Source organism: Paramisgurnus dabryanus, chromosome 3 (assembly GCF_030506205.2).
Source record: "Paramisgurnus dabryanus chromosome 3, PD_genome_1.1, whole genome shotgun sequence".
Lineage (NCBI taxonomy): Eukaryota > Metazoa > Chordata > Actinopteri > Cypriniformes > Cobitidae > Paramisgurnus > Paramisgurnus dabryanus.
Window position 1 is genome coordinate 16,208,464 of NC_133339.1, and position 18,724 is coordinate 16,227,187.

Below are 18,724 nucleotides of genomic sequence, written 5' to 3' on the forward strand. Positions count from 1 at the left end.
AGACTCACATAAAAAAATGAAACGTAGCTATTTTAATAAGTACACTGACTCCCTCTGTCACAATCAAGAGGTTAAGGTTCTGTCTAAAGAAACTTTTCTCTCAGTTACTGAAGTGAAACAGACATCATTTAAAATGACAGCGGGAACTCCAGAGAAATGTTTAGGTTTAGCACAAGCAGACTTACTGCAAGTCAAGTCAAAGTTTATTTATATAGCACAGATTTAACACAACTGTAGTTGATCCAAAGTTCTTTACAATAAAACAGTTAAAAATAAAAGAAATAGAAAGGAAGAGAAAACAAGAATGAGGATAAAATCAAATATCAAAACAATAAGACAAAGTTGTATATACATAGTTGGAAGTGTCCATTATAAAGAGATGTATATAAAGAGATCTGTACATGCATATAAGCACCCCCGCACCCCTACACAACTACATATACATACCCAAACATCATTTGAATGCTAAGGTGTAAAAGTAAGTCTTTAAACTTGTTTTAAAAACACCCCGTACTGGAGAGCTCCTAATACCCAACGGTAAACTGTTCCAGAGCTTTGGGGCGGCTACAGAAAAAGCACCTTTTGATTTGCAGCGAGATCGAGGTACAGATTAAAGTGACTGATCACAAGATCTTAATGATCTGACAGCTGTGTATGGTTTAATAAGATCAGAAATATAATCCAGGGCCATGTTGTTCAATGCTTTGTATGTGAATAGAAGAACCTTAAAAATCGATTCTGAATGTTATGGGTATCCAATGCAATGAGGCAAGGATATGGGAGATATGGTCACATTTTCTAGTTCCTGTCAGCAATCTGGCTGCAGAGTTTTGTACTATCTGCAACCGAAACAATGTGGATTGTGGTAGACCAACATAGAGAGAATTGCAGTAGTCAAATCGTGAAGAAATTAGTGCATGGATCATTTCAAGAATTTCAGGGTCTTTACTAGAAAGAAAGCGTTTTACTTTTGCCACAGATCTAAGTTGGAAAAAGTTACTCTTTACAACTGTATTTATGTGCTTGTCAAATTGGACATGAGGGGCAAAATTAACACCAAGATTTTTTGCGTGATTATGCAGGTTTTTACTTAAAGAACCTAATTGCTTTTAAACCGAGTTGTCGGTAGCAGCAGGACCCAGAAGAAGCACTTCGGTTTTATTTTCATTTAGTTGCAGTGACTCAGTTGTCATCCAGGACTTCATTTAAACATGAAAACAGATGGTCTTATAAAGAGTCATTGCCTAGTGTAATTGGTAGATATAGTTGAAGGTCGTCGACGTAACAGTGATAATTTACAGTATATTTCTGAAATATTGAGGTAAGCATGTAAAGGGAGAATAGTAGAGGACCAAAGATGGAACCCTGTGGAACACCACAATGAATGGGCATAGGGGGTGATGTGAAGGACCCAATATTTACAGAAAAAGTTCTCCCCTTTATGTATGAGATGAACCACTATAAACCCAAGCCATGGATTCCAACAACACACTGAAGGTGTTTCAAAAGAATGTCATGATCGATAGTGTCAAATGAGGCACTCAGATCTAAAAGAATCAGGATTGCAGAAGACCTGGAGGCAATAGACAACAAGATGTCATTTGTGCCTTTCAGCAATGCTGATTCAGTGCTATGCAGCGCTCTAAAGCCGGACTGAAATGGATCTAGAATGTTAAAATAAAACAAGTACTGAGTAAACTGTAAAAGTGCAACGTTTTCGAAAACCTTTGAAATGAAACAAAGTTTAGAAATAGGCCTGTAGTTGTTATGCACAGTAGGATCAAGGTTTGGTCCTTTTAATAGAGGCTGTATGTTCAAAACTGTCTGGGAAAAATTCGTTTATCAAAGAGCTGTTTATTATAGTTAAGAGGGTGGAGCCGATTGTATCCAAAACCCCTCTAAACAGATGACCAGACAGAACATCTGATTGACAGAATGTAAGTGTCATCTGGGAAATTATTTTGAGTATTTGAGTTGAGAAAATTGGTTGGAAGTTAGAAAAACTACCGGATGGACAAACCAATTGAGAGTGGTCTATGTTAGGTGATGGGAGGCTTGATCTAATATCCTATATTTTCTGGACAAAAAATTCTGAAAATTTTGTGCACTTCTCAAAATTAGCAACAGGAACTGAAAAAGCAACAGGCTTGAGAACTGAATTAATGGTTTTAAAGAGTACTTTTGGCCTATTTGCATTTTTTTGCAATTATGTTTGAAAACTATTGTGTTTTAGCCTCATGGACAAGTCTTTGGTAGGCAACTAAGTAGTCTGCAATATTAAATATCATGTTTAGTAGTATTACTGGAATTATTGTGTTTTGTACTTTTCACAGAATGACACACAATTTTTTTGTCTCTTCTTCTTTTGGTTCTTCTTTTTCACTTTTTTGCTGATTAAGTTTCTCCATTAATTCACGTTGTTTCTGATGTTCCTCCAGCATTTCTTTAAGTTCTTTAAAAAGTTCCTCATTCTTCTCTCTAAATTCATTCAATTCTTCTGCTTGTTTCCTGGCTTCATCTTCATGTTTCTTCTTCATCTCTTTTATTCTCTGTTTGTGTTCCTGCTTCATTTCTTCTTGTACTTTTTCTTCTTTTTCTTTTCTTTCTCTTTCTATTCTTCTCATCTCTTCTTCTTTTTCTCTTTTTATATCCTCAATTCTTTTCTCCCATCTCTTTCTCTCTTCTTCTCTTCTCTCATCATCCTCTCTTCTTTTTCTTTCCCACTCGTCTTTTCTCTCTCGCTCCAGTTTCTCATAATGTTTCATCATTTCATTTTTCTTCTCTTCATATTCTCTGTCTTTCTGTTCTCTCTCTTCTCTTTGTTTCTGTCTCTCCTCTTCTCTCTCTTTTTCAAATTTCTTTCTGGTTTTCTCCAGTTCTTCTTGTTTTTCTCTCAGTTCTTCTTCATGTCTCTCTCTTCTCTTTCTGTCATCATCCTCTCTCTCTCTCTCATCTGTCTTTTCTTGTCCTCCTCCCATTCTCTTTGTTGTCGTTTTATTTCCTCTTGAATCTCTCTTCTGTCATTTTCAGCTTCTCTTATTTTTCTCACCCATTCTTTTCTTTCTCTCTCTTCTTGTTCACTTCTCTTCTGTTCATCTAAATCTCTCTTTTTAATCTCCTCCTCTTGTTTCTTTTTTAATTCTGCTATTATTTGTTCTTGTTCATGTTTCATCTTCTCTTGATCTTGTCTGTATTTCTCTTCTCTCTTTCTATCCTCCTCTTCTCTCTCTCTCTCTCTCTCTCTCTCTCGTGCGCGTGCGTGTGCGTTGGCGTTTGCTGGGTGAGTGTGAGGAGCGTGTGGCTGAGAGTTTTTTTATGAGAGTGATTTTCCTTTCTTTTTCCAGAGAATACATGGTTAAGAAAGCGATTTGTTAAAGATTTGGCGATTGCGTGGCAGAATGGCGTCTCTTGAAGAGACGCCGCCACTTTCACTCCGTAATGGTTTCAGGTGTGTTCCTGAGGATAATGCCAAAGTGGAGGATGTGTTAATTTCAGTCGGGGATCAGATCGGTCACGAGAATATCGTGTCTGCATCACGTATGAATCAGGCCGTAGTTGTTTTTTTGAAGGAACAGAATTTGGTTAATCGTTTAATAGTAACTGGCCTTACTGTTAAAGATGCTTTTGTGCAGCTTTCTCCGCTGTATACATCAACAACGAAAGTAACGATATCAAATATACCGCCATTCATATCCAATGACATTTTACAACGTGAGTTAGCGCGTTTTGGAAAAGTTGTCAGTCCCTTTAAAACTGTTGCGCTTGGATGTAAACATCCGGCTTTGAAGCATGTTGCGTCTTTTAGACGATATGTTTACATGGCGCTGGAATCTCCTGAGAATACACTGAATATTAACTTTCGTGTGAAACATGAGGGACGATTATATATGGTGTATGCATCTACTGGGAGTATAAGATGTTTCGAGTGTGGAGACGTTGGACACAAGCGTCTTACGTGTCCACATAAGAAAACAGATGCAGAAAATGCGGCAGGATCAGACGATGAGGTCGCACTCGCAAACAATATCGCTGATCGGGTTGATACGGCGCAAGATGAGGTTGTTCCCATTGTTGAGGTGAGTAACGTTAATGTTAATTCAGATGATATGTTACCTGCTGTTAACACTGAAAATGATGATGCTGTAGTTAATGTGGCCCCAAAGAGTAGTCTGGTCGATTTACCTTATGATGATCATGCTGAAGTAGCAGCTAGTAGCAGTGGTACGACGAAACAGTTGGAAAGTGCAAATGATGGAATTGAAGAAAACTTATACTCTGGTGTTCTGAATAATGAGGAAATGTATGATGAGGATGAACAGTCTGATGATACAGCTTCACAAGTCTCTATGTGTGAAAATGATGGGGTATTTAATGCATCTCAGGCCGCTTTTTCAGGAGGCTTCAGTAAAGAATCTTTGTATAGTTTGGATCAAATCAATAGTTTTCTGGATGAAACTTATGGCAAACAAATTAACATAAATGATTTCTTTCCTGATATAGACAAATTTGTACAATCTGTTATTTTTTATCAGAGGACAGTTGGAGTTGAGGAACTTAGTGAGAAGAAGCGTTTTCGATTGAAAAAGCATCTTACGAGCATAAGAAAAAGTAAAGCAATGATTAGGAAAAAGAACAACCCAAAAAATCGCAAATAATCATGTATTACACTCTGTCTTTTCTTTGCTTTTCTATCATGCTTACTTCTTTGTTTCCCACCTTAATTTTCTTTATGGAGGTTTTGAAGATAGGCTCTTTAAATATTAATGGTGGGAGGGATAGTGTAAAGCGTGCTATAGTCCATGAAACAATTGAACAAAAAAAGCTTGACATTGTATTTCTACAAGAAACCCATAGTGACTTGATGAATGAGACTGAGTGGAATTTATGGTGGAAAGGACATAAAATACTAAGTCATGGTACAAATTTAAGTAGAGGGGTGGGGATTTTCTTCTCTTCAACCATAAGGGTGGATATTATAAGTACAGAGGAACCAGTAAAGGGTCGAATGTTGATTGTTAAAGCTAAAATTCAAGAAACGCTTGTTTTCCTGATAAATATTTATGCACCAACAGTGGGACAAGAACGCCTTAATTTTTTTAATATATTAAATGAGAGTCTTAAAAAGTGTTTTAATGAAGGATGGATTGTTATTGGTGGAGATTGGAACTGTACTATAAACTTTACAATAGACCGTAATACTGAGGAACCTCATATACAGTCTTCAAGTGCATTATCAAAAATTATGAAAGACTTCCAGTTATTAGACATGTGGAGAATTAAACACCCTAATGATAGACAGTATACATGGATTAAAGCTTTTAACAATCGAGTAAGTGCTGCCCGATTAGATCGGTTTTATGTGTCAGATTATTGTAATAGTAGAGTCATTGAATGTTGCATTTGTCCTGTAGGTTTTTCTGATCATCATTTAATTATTATGACAATGACCATGTCAAATGCACCTAGAAAATCGGTTTACTGGCATTTTAATGTTAAATTGCTGCAAGATGCTGCTTTTTGTGAGAAGTTTGTTGTCTTTTGGGAAAATTGGAAAAAGAACAAACATTCTTTTGAGAACTTGAAACAGTGGTGGGATGTAGGCAAGACGCAAATAAAAATCTTTTGTCAGCAGTATACAGCCAACTGTAGTAGTAGAATAAAGAATGTGATTGAATCACTTGAAAAGCAAATTAATTCAATGGAATTGCAGTTGGTTGATGCACATAATTCTGTATTGTACAGTGAACTACAAAAGAAAAGGAGAGAGCTAAGTCTGGTATTAAACGAGAAAGTAAAGGGAGCTCTGATAAGGTCCCGTTTCATGACTTTAGCAGAAATGGATGCCCCCACTTCTTTCTTTTTCAATCTAGAATATAAGGCGGCTCAACAAAAACAAATGCCATGTCTTAAACTCCCTGATGGGAGGATAACGTTTAAGAAGGAAGAAATGAGAACCCATGCTGTAAGTTTTTATTCAAGTCTTTATGCTGCTGAAAACTGTGAAAATGATGATACTATGGCACAGCTTTTTCGAGGTCTTCCTCAGTTGGACATTGACTCTAAAACTGTATTGGATGCTAATATTACATTTGAGGAAATTACTGCCGCTGTGGGACAACTTAATTCAGGACGATCTCCTGGAATAGATGGACTGCCAGCAGACTTTTATAAGAAGTTTTGGAACTGCATTGGATACGACTATTTTAATGTATTATGTGAGTCTATAAGAGATGGAGTTTTACCTGTCACCTGTCAATATGCTGTTTTATCATTATTGCCAAAAAAGGGGGATTTAGCTTTTTTAAACAACTGGCGCCCTGTGGCCCTTCTTACAACAGAATATAAAATCTTTTCAAAATGTTTGTCAAATAGACTTAAAAAATACCTGGGTTTGGTCATACACAAGGATCAATCATATTGTATTCCAAAGAGGTCTATTATGGACAATTTGTTTTTAGTAAGAGATATTGTGGACATTTGTAAGGGTTTGGATGTGAATGTCGGATTAATTGCCCTGGATCAAGAGAAGGCTTTTGATCGGGTTGATCACAATTATCTTTTTAGTTTATTGAAGGTTTTTGGTATTGGTGAATCATTTTTAAAGTTAATACAGTTATTATATAATGGTGCATCATGTATGGTTAAGGTAGGAGGTGCTTTGAGCTGTCCGATCCCTATTTCAAGGGGTATAAGACAAGGCTGTCCACTGTCGGGTCAATTATATAGTTTAGCAATTGAGCCACTACTTTTTAAACTTCGAGAAAGATTGACAGGTTTTAATGTGCCTGGTTTTTCTTTAGACTCAAAAATTTCTATGACCGCTTATGCCGATGATATTACAGTTTTTGTGAATCACACTGAAGACATAAAGTGTCTATCTGAGGTACTCTGTCTTTATGAGAAAGCTTCATCAGCTAAAGTGAACTGGGCTAAAAGTGAGGCGTTTTGGGCTGGTAAAAGGGAATTAGCGAGTCTCCCAAAGTTACCTGGAGATCTTAAGTGGGGCAGAGAGGGACTTAAATTGTTGGGGGTTTATTTGGGGTCAGATGACTATCAAAAGTTAAATTGGGAGGGTATTTTGGAGAAAGTGTGCAGCAAGTTGTCTAAATGGACATGGTTGCTACGTCAGTTGTCCTATAGGGGAAGGATTTTAGTGACCAATAATTTGGTTGCTTCTACCTTGTGGCATAAAGTAACTGTTTTACAGCCACCTGTTGGACTTATTGAGGACATTCAAAGAAAACTGGTGAATTTTTTTTGGTCTGGGCAACATTGGACTCGTGCTGCTGCTTTATATCTTCCTGTTCAAGAGGGAGGTCAAGGGTTGATAGACATCAGATCCAGAATTATGGCCTTCCGGTTACAAACAGCTCAGAGACTATTGTATCACACGGATGTAGCATGGCTAGAGACGGCTTCTGTTCTCCTTAGGCGAGTCAGGAGTATGGGATTGGACAAGCATCTGTTCTTAATGGAGCTCCAGGGTGAGGATCGTGTGAATCTTACACCTTTCTATAAGTCAGTTTTGGAAGCATGGAAGGTGTTTTCTATTTCACGTACAGCTGATACACATGCTGGATTATGGCTTTTTGAAGAGCCAATTTTTCTCAATGACTTTTTACCATCAAGACTTATGTCTGGTCCTAGTCTACGTGCAGTTTTAATTGCTGCTGGATGTACAAAGTTGGGACATATTTTGACACTAAGCCTGGAGGAGTTGAGTAAAAGGACTGGGGTGAAGTCTTTGCGGTTGCTGAAACAAGCTACTTCTGAAATATTTCATGCTTTGCATATAGATCATAAGACTTTGACAAATGATTCTGTAGCATTGGATCAATGGAGAAAGGGGGCTCCTTATATTTTTCCCTCTCTTGATGTCACTATTGCGGTGGGAGAATGGCAAGAGGATGAGAAGTGTCTTTTGTCGTTTAAAACCCCAGAGCTTGGAGTTTTTGAGGAAGTAGGAAAAAAAGCCCTTTATATTTCTTGTGTGAAGGCATCTAATGCTAACTTTTTGAGTGGACTTCCTTTAACAAAATGGACTGAGTTCTTTGGAACTGATTCTTCCCCTAGAGGATGCTGGCGGTCTTTATACAAACGCCCAATTGATAAAAGGACAGGTGATCTTCAGTGGAGGATTGTCCATGGGGCGATAGCCACAAACAGATACGTGGTGCACATTGATCCTTCTGTAGGGGTGGGTTGTCCCTTCTGTACAGATGCTGAAACAGTTTTTCATTTATTTGTACAGTGTTCTCGATTAAATGATTTGTTTTCATTTTTATCCCAATGGTTCATTGACATTGGTGAGGCTTTCTCTCTTGAATTGTTCATATATGGTCCAAGGTATACAGAAAAAAGAAAAAGTCAGTTGACTTTATTGAATTTTTTGTCTGGTACAGCAAAACTTGCTATTTGGAAATCTAGAAAAAATAAGTTGTCAGGACAGGGTTCTTTGGATGTGTTGATGATTTTCAAAGGTTTGGTGGCGGCTCGGCTTAGAATAGAGCACGCCTATTATAAAATGGTGAAATGTGTAGAGGTTTTCATGTGCATTTGGGGGATCAATGAGGTTCTCTGTACAGTAGATGCTGATGATAATTTGCTGCTTCCTTTTTAAAAAAAAGAAATAATAATTTTATTGTTTTTATACAATAATATTTATTCTTTTGTGTAAGTCTGTAAAATTATTGTGAATATTTGAAATTGTTCTATTAAAGGAGTATTTAAATTCAAAAATTCTCTCTTTCTCTCTCTGTGATCTCTGTTGTTCAAACTCTCTCTTCATCTTTTCTATATTCTGATGATATTCAGCTCTTTGTTGTTTTTCCTCCACTATTTGTTTCTGTTTCTCTTTCTCTCGTTTCTGTTGTTCTGCTTTATCTTTCTCCTCAAATTCTTTCCTCAGAGTTTCTTCCTGCTGCCTAAACTTATTTTCAATTTTCACTCTTTCCTCATCTGCTTTTCTTTTCTCTTCTTCCAATGTCTTCTTCATGTTTTCCATTTCAATCTCATGCTTGGCTTTTAATTCCTCTTTTTCTGCTTGAATTTCTCTCTCTTTCTCTTTCAGTATTTCCTCCATTTTCTTTTGAATGCTCATCTCTGTGTCTTAAAACATGCTGTTTATGAAATATCTACCCTGAATTGTTGTTTTCATCTCTTCTATCATCTTTATCAGTTTCATTACTTGAGTTCTGTCTTGTGTTTCATTATTATTAAAGGCCAGATATCTGTTTCCACAGTCTCTGATCAGTTTCTTCAATTCTGCAGATGTACTGCTCTTCACATAATCCTCTATAGATTGATCCTCAAGATCATCTCCTCTTGTGAAAAGAATGATGCTGAATTGTGCAGCTTTAGGACCAAAGAACATCCTACTCAGATCTACAGTCTCTGACTCCTCCTGAGTTAATCTACCCACATTCAACACAATGATGAAGGCGTGAGGTCCAGGAGCTGACAGTGAAACACATTTCATGATTTCCTCCACCACTTGATCATTTTGTGTTTTTGTGTCAAACAGACCTGGAGTATCAACAACAGCGACTGATCGTCCATCAACTTCACAAACTCTCTTCTCACAAACAGACGTCACTGAATCTGTGCTTGATCGGCTGATAAACTCATTTAATCCCAGTATTGTGTTTCCTGATGCACTCTTTCCACTTCCCGTCTTCCCAATCAAAACAATCCTTAAATGTTTCACATCTTCCTGTTCATCTTCAATACCTGAAAATCAAATTCAGATTTAGGAATTAAATTCATGTATGTACAAAAAAGACTATGCAATAAAATAGCTTGAACTTCTCAAGAACACTGGCATGTCTACAACTACAGCCTTTACAACATGACAGTAGCATTTTTTCATGAAACAAATTACTTCACATTCTTCAAATTGCACATAAAATACTCATAAAAATAGGTGCTTAAAAGGTGCTTTACATGTTCAGAATGTAATACAGACTCCCAAAAACCAGTAAAGTCCTTCAATTACAAAAATACTGTTTTTAAACCAGAAAAAATATGTTTATTAAAAATAAGCTTTTTGTAAGACTGCTTTGTTAAGGGGTTTTTCCTCTGTCATCTCTGTCAATCTTCAATCTTCACACGCGTCTTTATCACCGATCACCATCACCTGAGTTTTAATCTGCTGCACCTGTCACCACTCATTAAGACTGCACTATATATACCAGCCACAAACACACAGACACCGTTCCGGTGACTAAACCTGACTCATATTCTTTCCATATCTTTCAGAGATCCCTGGCATTCATCGTCATTGGAAATTCTATGTTCAGTGTGTCTGTGGCTCCACCGAGGACTCCCTCACTTATTCCCTCATTATTAATTATTTACCCCTTATCAATAAACCTGTTCATTTAAGTTCATCACTGTCTCCGTTGTCTTTTGTCCGCTGACAGGAGCAGTATGCTAGCTGGAGCCATTTACTTCCAGTCTTTGTGCTAAGCTAGGCTAGCGGCGGGTGCTTCAGACAGAGTTACGGGACGTACAGAGATGAAATTGGTACGTATGGACTTATCTAACTCTGGGGGATAGGGTAAATACGATAAAGTCTCAAAAAGTCAGCGTGTTCCTTTAACTTACATTATAGTATTAAAATCTTACCATATGAGTTGATCTTTAGCTGTAACTCACTCAGTTTCTCTTCATATTCATCTCTCACTCTCATCTCTTGAGCTCTGACATACATCTGAGGTGTATATGGTTCAATCTTCATGTCTTTTATATAATCCAGCAGTTCAGGTATTTGTTTTGATTTTCTATGTTCTTTTAACCCAATCACTCTGTATCGTCCTCAACAGTCACTGATCAGATTCTTACATTCAGGATATGATTCTAGAGAATCTGTCACACGTCTGTCAACAGTGAGATCAGATGTAAAGATCACCATGAAGTTCTCACTGGAGTAAAACATCTTCTGGATCTTCTCTACTTCTGCTTTATCTTCATCAGTCAGTGGACCAACAGGAACAATGATGAGAAACAGATGAACTCCAGGATCACAGAGAGACACACAGCTGAGAGATTGATGCATCGCTTCATCTTCTGAGAGTTGAGTCAGTGATGGAAGTTCAACAACAGAGATCTGATGTCCATGTATCTTCTCTACTTTCTTCACACACACTGAACTGAACTCTTGCTGATGTGATGGTTTCTTTCCTTGTAGAAGTCTGGAGAAGTTAACCTTCAGTCCTGAATCAGCTTGTAGAAGTCTGGAGATGTTGACCTTCAGTCCCGGATCAGCTCCACACAACACCAAGTTCAGATTTGATTTCCCACTTACTAATGCTAAAAAAATACAGGAAAACTTTTAACAATGGTTATATATGTATGTTATCATTTAAATTTGTAGGGCACGAGTGAAGGACGCTAAATACAGGTGTAAATGGGGTTACTTCTTTTACCTTACTTCATTTACCTGACAATGGGGTTATTTAATTTACCTGACAAATAAATTGTTATGTTTGGATTTATTCTGACGTACTCTGAAATTATTGATTATCTAGTAGATTATGAGTCCACACTCTAAAACACAATTCAGAGGATCTGTTGCCACTGCTTAATTTAATGCATTGGTGCAAGTAAAAAAATCTTAATTGATTTACTGAAACATTTTAAGTTGCAAAAGTTTTTTAGTAACAGACTAAAATTCTTTCTAGGTAGAGCACTGCATGGGCACATCAGATTTTTTGTTAACATGCCATTAGTTAAGTGTACTCTTTTATGTGTACAGCGCTGTTTTTTGACCAATTTACAGTAGGCTAAGTAGAGCAAACCTCAACCTCTGATTATTGAGTGTACACAGGTGTTGGTCATGACTTCACCACACAAACTTTTATCTTAATTCTGTGTGTGGTTTCATCTGAATATTAGTCAGAAATTTCAGTAACTTTTTCACTAACAGTGAAAAAGTTAGTCTGGAGCCCTGACCGCATTTCAGTAAGCCTTGCATTTACAGTGCAAACAGCACATATATATACACTGAACTAATCATAAACACTCAAAGATCTTAGACTTTTTCTATGTACACAAAAGGCCTATTTCTCTCAAATATTGTTCACAAATCTGTCTAAATCTGTCTGTGTTAGTGTGCACTTTTCCTTTGCTGAGATAATCCATCACAGGTGTGGCATAACAAGAAGCTGGTTAGACAACACGATTATAGAAGATATGCATCAACATCTCTCTAACACATGAACACGCCCCCTTATTGAAGCATGAGTGGCAAACATTGAACAAAATGCCTGGGTTTAATAGAAAGTGGCAGAATAACTGACAATTGTCATCTTAAATCGAATTAAGTTGGCCTTGACAGCGACCATAATACAACCATTAGTCTGGGGATCTTGGCATATGACCAGACATATCTTTTTGCCATACGTATATATATTTGTCTTGCCTAATACTACCAAACGATATAGCTACAAATTCTTGTTAAATCTGTTTGCACAGTTAATCAGACAACAACTTCCCTCATTTTGGACACGTTTCCTCATTCTTTATTTATATTTTTTTCCATATTACACAATAATAATAAACTTGTCCATACTACGGCATAACACAAATGTAACTCTGAGAATTATGTTGGTGACTAAAAGCATCCAAAATAAATCAAAACTCTGTTTTATTATCTGAAATGCAGTCACCCTTTTCCTAGAAACTGCAAAACCGTACTCATGTCATTTTTTCAAGAAGCTTTTTAAATTTTCAATTTAGGATGAATTTTAAAGAGTACAGAAGGAGTTCATATTTAATCTGGGCTCTTATTGGCTTCTTTTTCTTCAATGTTTAGTCATCTATTTCAAAAATAATATTTTAAAATAAAATTTTAGTTTTATAATAACAGAAATTAATCTGTTTGGCACAGGTTTATTTTTGTCTACAAAAATAATTTCAAGCATTTAACCATACACCTTCAGATTAAAGGTTTTTAGTTAACATTTTAGTCAAGTGACCCTAAACTTTTAAACCGCAGTGTACATGCTAATGATGTCGCTCAGACTTTTTGCCACTCAGTGTGCATAACCGCCAGGGCTCCAGACTGCGACCAAAAATTCGAGAGAGTGCGACTGAATTTTACATCCAGTCGCACATGTGCGACCAGTAAATTTGCCTCCCCCAACCTCCGTATTTTTTTATACATTAAACGTGAAAGGGGCACGTCAATGATCAATGAAATGAGCAATGAAATAATCAAAGAGGCGTGAGTGTTTCCCATATATTGATTTATCTGTGGCGGGCCTCTGAAGACGGCTGTTCAAGTTCATCATGAGTGACTTAACAAAAGGTTAGCTGTAGTTTTTCCCACACATACCCGTTCTGATGTGAGTCTGTGTCCGAGCTCTCTCCCTACCTATGATGCATCATGCCTGTGCACATGTTCTGTAGTAACAGCAACCGTGTATTCTCTCATATTTCTGAATTTGCAACAAATTGTCTGTGCTATATGTTGCGTTTTTAGCAGCAGTTAAAGAAAGAGCTGAATGGATTAAACAAAGAGTTACTGGGTCGTGGGTCGTTACTGGGTCCTGTTTAGTCACTATTTTATAGACAACAGAACACAAACTATGTAAAAATAGCATTCAGTTGTGTTAAAATGCAATATAATGTGACGAATCAAAGAGTAAAACACGATGCAATGACGTCACATATATGCTAATCGGCGTGTGACGTCATCACCGCCACAGTATCTCAAAATCCTGTGGGAAACACTGCAGCACACACACACACACACACACACACACACACACACACACACACACACACACACACACACACACACACACACACACACTCATGAGAATGCTGGTGTCATACAAAATTCAATGTTTTGTTAGTCTGGAGCCCTGGCTTTGAATTATTAGGAATTTGTACCTACCTGAGAAAATAACTGGCTAATAGATAGCACACTAGTGAAACTGAAGAACTAAAGCCTAACATTTAATGCACTTATCCAGTCTTTTCAGTGTCTGTGAATATAACTGTTGGGTAGGATGAGCAAAACACTCTATAGTCACCCCTAAAAGACTTTTTCTTCCACTGTTTCCACTGTTTACTATTTGTACTGTCATGACAGCGATGGTGCTGATTTCTGCATCCATTATTAAAGCAATTATTAGTAATACAGTGGAAATTAGTAGATTTGGTAAGCATGTTGATTTACGGTGTGCGCCCCTAAATTTTCTGGTTGTGCCCCTAAAATTTTCAGTTGGGGGCCATTGTGCTCCTAGTGAAAAAGTTAGTCTGGAGCCCTGACCGCATTTAATTTTTTACAATTATTTAGAAATACATTTTAAAACAGTCTACTCTTTGCTTTCTAAGATGTTTTTCAAATAAAACAAAAGTGTAAATATTAATTAAACTGATATGACCGGGTAAAATAATTTAATTGCACTTTAATAAAACAAAGCATGTGATAAACCATTAATTTAATGCACTTAAAACAGCGTTCTTGCTTGTGTAAATAAATAATGAGCAGTAATGTGCTTTAATAAAAAAAAGTGTTGTGGCCCCTTTAAGAGTGCACGAGTATACGATGAGCACGTGAGCTTGAGCGCAGAACGCAAGAGACTGGGAAGTAAACAGAGCTCCATGCGGTGAGAAAGCGTTGATAAAGTTTATAAACTAAGGACAAAACCTAAAATATCAACTTGTGACCGTGTAATGATTGCATCTTTTAAAGATTGGTCAGTGGATGGCTTCGTGTTGTTGGTTTGTGCTGTGTTTTGATCTCCTCGAGCGAGCGGTTTTCGTCACGTTGTTTGTGCTGGTTGGAGATTTCTCATATTGAGCGTAAGTGCTGTATTATGATACTGAGTGATAAATTATGACTGTAATGCAGCTAATGTTCAATAAAGTGTTGTAATAAGGGTTTGGAAACTCTCTCTCTTTGTTGTATTAGAGGGGAGAGGTTAAATGTGAGTTCACACGCAAAGCTGTATGTCACGTGAGCTAAAGGAGACTGTTGCAAAGTAAGTTTTGTTTATTAATTTCTTTACTGATGTGTCTTTGATTTCATAAAATGTAATGGATGCGTGTTGAATGTGTTTATAATTGCTATTGATGTGATAATTGTGTTTTTGTTATGATTGGGGTTAAAATTCTAAATGTTGCTTATGTTATTATGTAATGTAAGTGATGAGTGAATTCTAATTGGCCCTATTTGTATCTTTTTGTATTTTTATTATCTTTCAGAGCACAGTTGGGCCACTACCGTTGTTTGCTTAGGTGAAAAATAGTGTTTTCTTGTGTAACTAAGGGGCTTATTTGCATTACAGAGTATTACAGCCAAAGAAACAATTTCATTTTTTTTTGTTTTCTTTTATTTCTATGTTATGCCAATTGAAGTAACTTTTGTTATTTCAGTGTTATGTTATTTTTGTCCACTTTAAAAATTGTCAAAACCAACACTAAAAGAAAGCAAGAAAATATTTAATGCTGCACTCCTTTTGAGTGTGGTCAGGAATAAAAGAACCCCAGTTTAATGTTAAGCCACTGTTTTGGTTTCCTTTATTTTAAACAAAGGTACTCTTAACCCGGCTACACATTTTTGGTACCAGGAGTGGGGTTCCTTTTTTTATTCGACTTTCTTTTATTTAAGTACTATTGTGGGTGTTTGCAAACAACGGTAGTGTTAAGGAGCGGCCAAGTGTTGGGAGATCCTGCAAAGCATTGTGTGCCAAACTGGGAGGAGCCGTGCGAGGACGAAGGACTGCTGTCGAGGACTACTAGAAACGTTAAGGACGTGGCTTGTTGGAAAGACTGTTAAAGACCTAAGACTTTTCGTAACGATTCAAAAACATGGACGTTGAACCCATAGAGGGTGCAGCTGGGCAGGCTGAGGACATTCAAGGAGCGGGCGCTGCAGCTCCAGAACTGGACACTGAGGGAGGTAACCCTATTTCACAGCTTCAATCACAGATCCTTGAGCTGGGACGTAGACATGATCAAGTAGTGTCAGCTCTTGCTAACATGACTAATGTAAATACTAGGTCCTATGTGTATATACCAAGGGAGAGACAAATTGTACCCTTTAGTGGGGACCTGAGTAAAGACAGCCAAAATGTTGATGAGTTCATTGAGGAACTGGAGCGAGTTATAAGAGTGAGAGGTTTGAATACTGAGGATCAGGTGGATTTTATCCTCTCACACTTAAGGGGTTCAGCTCTAGATGAGGTTAAGCTGTGCATGGGGGGGGAAGATAAGTCACCTCAAGACCTGTTCTCTTTCTTGCGCGCCGCATTCAGGGAAAAACGAAGCACTCCCCAATTGTTACATGCGTTTTACGCACGGAAACAATTGGATGATGAGGATTTTCGCGATTACTCGCATGCTTTATCTTTGATGTTAAGCGCTGCGCTTCAGCAGTCACCAAATGCTGTTCCGAACATGCAGTTGGCGTTAAGAGATCAATTTATCGAGGGGGTGAGGGATTTAGCCCTCCGTAGAGAACTGCGTAAGGTGGTTCGAGAGCGCCCCCGTGCTACGTTATTTGACGTCCGTGAGGAGGCTTTGATGTGGTGTTCAGAAGAGAGACCTCGTGGGGCTAATGTTGCTAGAACTAGAAACTTAATGGGGGTAGAAGAAAATGTAGAACATACAACTGTGAGTAATACTGTAACAAACGACCTGACTGTAGCCCTGCAAGAGGTAATTAAGGTAATCTCACAACAAGGGAAAGCAATCGGAGAACTTACCAATGCTGTCCGTGATCTCACTACCCACAGGTCTGATCCAAGTTCTGAGAAACCCAGTAGGCGCCAGTTTAAGCCAAGGTACACGCGTGATGGCCAACCCATTTGTTTGAGATGTGAGGGCGTTGGGCATTTAGCTCGGCAATGCACTATACCTCGTGCCCCAGAGAGCACTAATGTGCCAGCTCCACCCGAGTCCTCACCCCAGGGAAACGAGGCACCTTCATCGCGAAGAGCCGAGCGATGAGGGGTGGCACTGATGGCTCAAAGAGTGGCACGCTGACTAAAGAGCGGTTCCTAGAGCGTGCAGTGGGCAAATGCCCAGAAGTAGAAATTTACATTGGGGGGGTAGCTGTCAGGTGCCTTTTGGACACTGGTAGTAATGTAAGCACTTTAACTGAGAGTTTCTTTAAAGAGCATCTTCATGGGGAAGATACAGACATACATTGTACCACCAAGTGGTTAAAAATCACTGCTGCTAATAGGTTGCCACTTCCTTACCTTGGGTATGTTGAACTTGATATCCAAGTAATGGGGTTGACTGTACCTGGGTGTGGGTTTTTGGTGATACGTGACCACGATGATGTGGAGACTGACACAGCACCTCCAGGCATACTCGGCATGAATATAGCACAACGCTGTAAACAACTGATTTTGGCTGAATTTGATAATGCCTTGGAGGGTACCTTGGATAATGACTGGAGGGCTGCTTTTAGCAGAGTGCAGGAAGCTACCTTAGGGGAGGCAAACCGTATGGTTCGAGTGGCAGGTACATGTAAGTCCTATGTGCCCGCAGCCTCGGTGGCAACAATTCAAGCTAGAATACCGAGAGAACTGATGGGAAACAGGGACATAGGTTTGTTTGAGCCAGGAAATACGCCATTGCCGGGTGGCCTGATCTTGGTTCCTACCTTAGTGTCGCCTGGCAGTCGTGTATTCCCTGTGCAGGTAGTAAACTTGTCACCAGAGGATGTGTGGTTACCATCTAAACTAAAACTCGGGGTACTTACCCAGGGTCATCACATTGACAGTAGCTCCTGTGAGGTTAAGTTCCAGCGGATCTCTGCTGATCATGAGGAGGTTATAGTTAGCCAGAGGTCAATGACAGGGGTTGAGCCTGGCTTGCAGTGTCCTCTAGAGAAAGTGCAGATAGGCGGTACCCCCACACAACAGGCAGAGCTAAAGGCACTTCTGATAGAATATCTGGATGTGTTCGCAGTATGCGATGATGATCTTGGCTATACTGAGAATGTCACACATGAGATTCCTGTAAGTGATGATGTTCCTGTCTCGCAGCCTTACCGAAGAATACCACCGAACCAATTGGAAGAGGTAAAAGAGCACATCTCAGGACTTCTAAAAAGGGGTGTCATCCGAGAAAGCTCCAGTTCGTATGCCTCCCCGGTGGTATTGGTTCGTAAGGCTGACGGGAATCTGCGATTATGCGTCGATTACAGGAAATTAAACTCCAAAACTAGACGCGACGCGTTTCCGTTGCCGCGGATAGATGAGAGTTTAGATGCTTTAAGTAAAGCTTAGGTGTTTTCCTCCATTGACTTAGCCAGTGGCTACCACCAGGTGGCAATGCATGAAAAGGACAGGCACAAAACTGCTTTCATTACACCATTTGGCCTCTATGAGTACCAACGGATGCCGTTTGGCCTTTGTAATGCGCCAGCGACATTCCAGCGGCTCATGCAGGCCATAATGAGTGACTTGGTCTTTCAAATGGTACTTGTCTATCTGGATGATTTGCTGGTGTATTCCAGTACATTTGAAGGGCATTTGGTGAGACTAGAGACTGTGCTTCAAAGATTGAGACAGGCTGGGCTGAAAGTTAAGGTGGAAAAGTGCCACTTCTTGCAGCCTGAGGTAAAGTTTTTGGGTCATGTTGTGTCTGCCCAAGGGGTGTCCACCGATCCTGAGAAAGTGGACGCAGTAAGGCAGTGGCCAGTCCCTAACACTCTGAAAGAGCTGCGATCCTTTTTAGGATTCTGCAGCTATTATCG

The 18,724-nt window shown here is 38.7% G+C and overlaps 1 protein-coding gene and 1 pseudogene across 1 annotated transcript; one reads left to right on the top strand and one right to left on the bottom strand.

The window, feature by feature from the left end:
• Nucleotides 1–2,893: 2,893 nt before the first annotated feature.
• Nucleotides 2,894–11,838, bottom strand: LOC135768482 (uncharacterized; annotated as a pseudogene).
• A 2,558-nt stretch (nt 11,839–14,396) lies between these two features.
• On the top strand, nt 14,397–18,274 carry LOC141281921 (uncharacterized). The gene is made up of 2 exons (XM_073813837.1): nt 14,397–14,993; nt 15,217–18,274. The coding sequence occupies exon 2, from the start codon at nt 16,959–16,961 to the stop codon at nt 18,252–18,254; it is 1,296 nt and encodes a 431-aa protein (XP_073669938.1). The 5' UTR covers nt 14,397–14,993; nt 15,217–16,958; the 3' UTR covers nt 18,255–18,274.
• The last annotated feature ends 450 nt before the right edge of the window (nt 18,275–18,724 follow it).

What these genes read in the sequence shown, in the direction of transcription:
- LOC141281921 (XM_073813837.1), top strand. Translation starts at nt 16,959, where the DNA reads ATGAGGGGTGGCACTGATGGCTCAAAGAGTGGCACGCTGACTAAAGAG.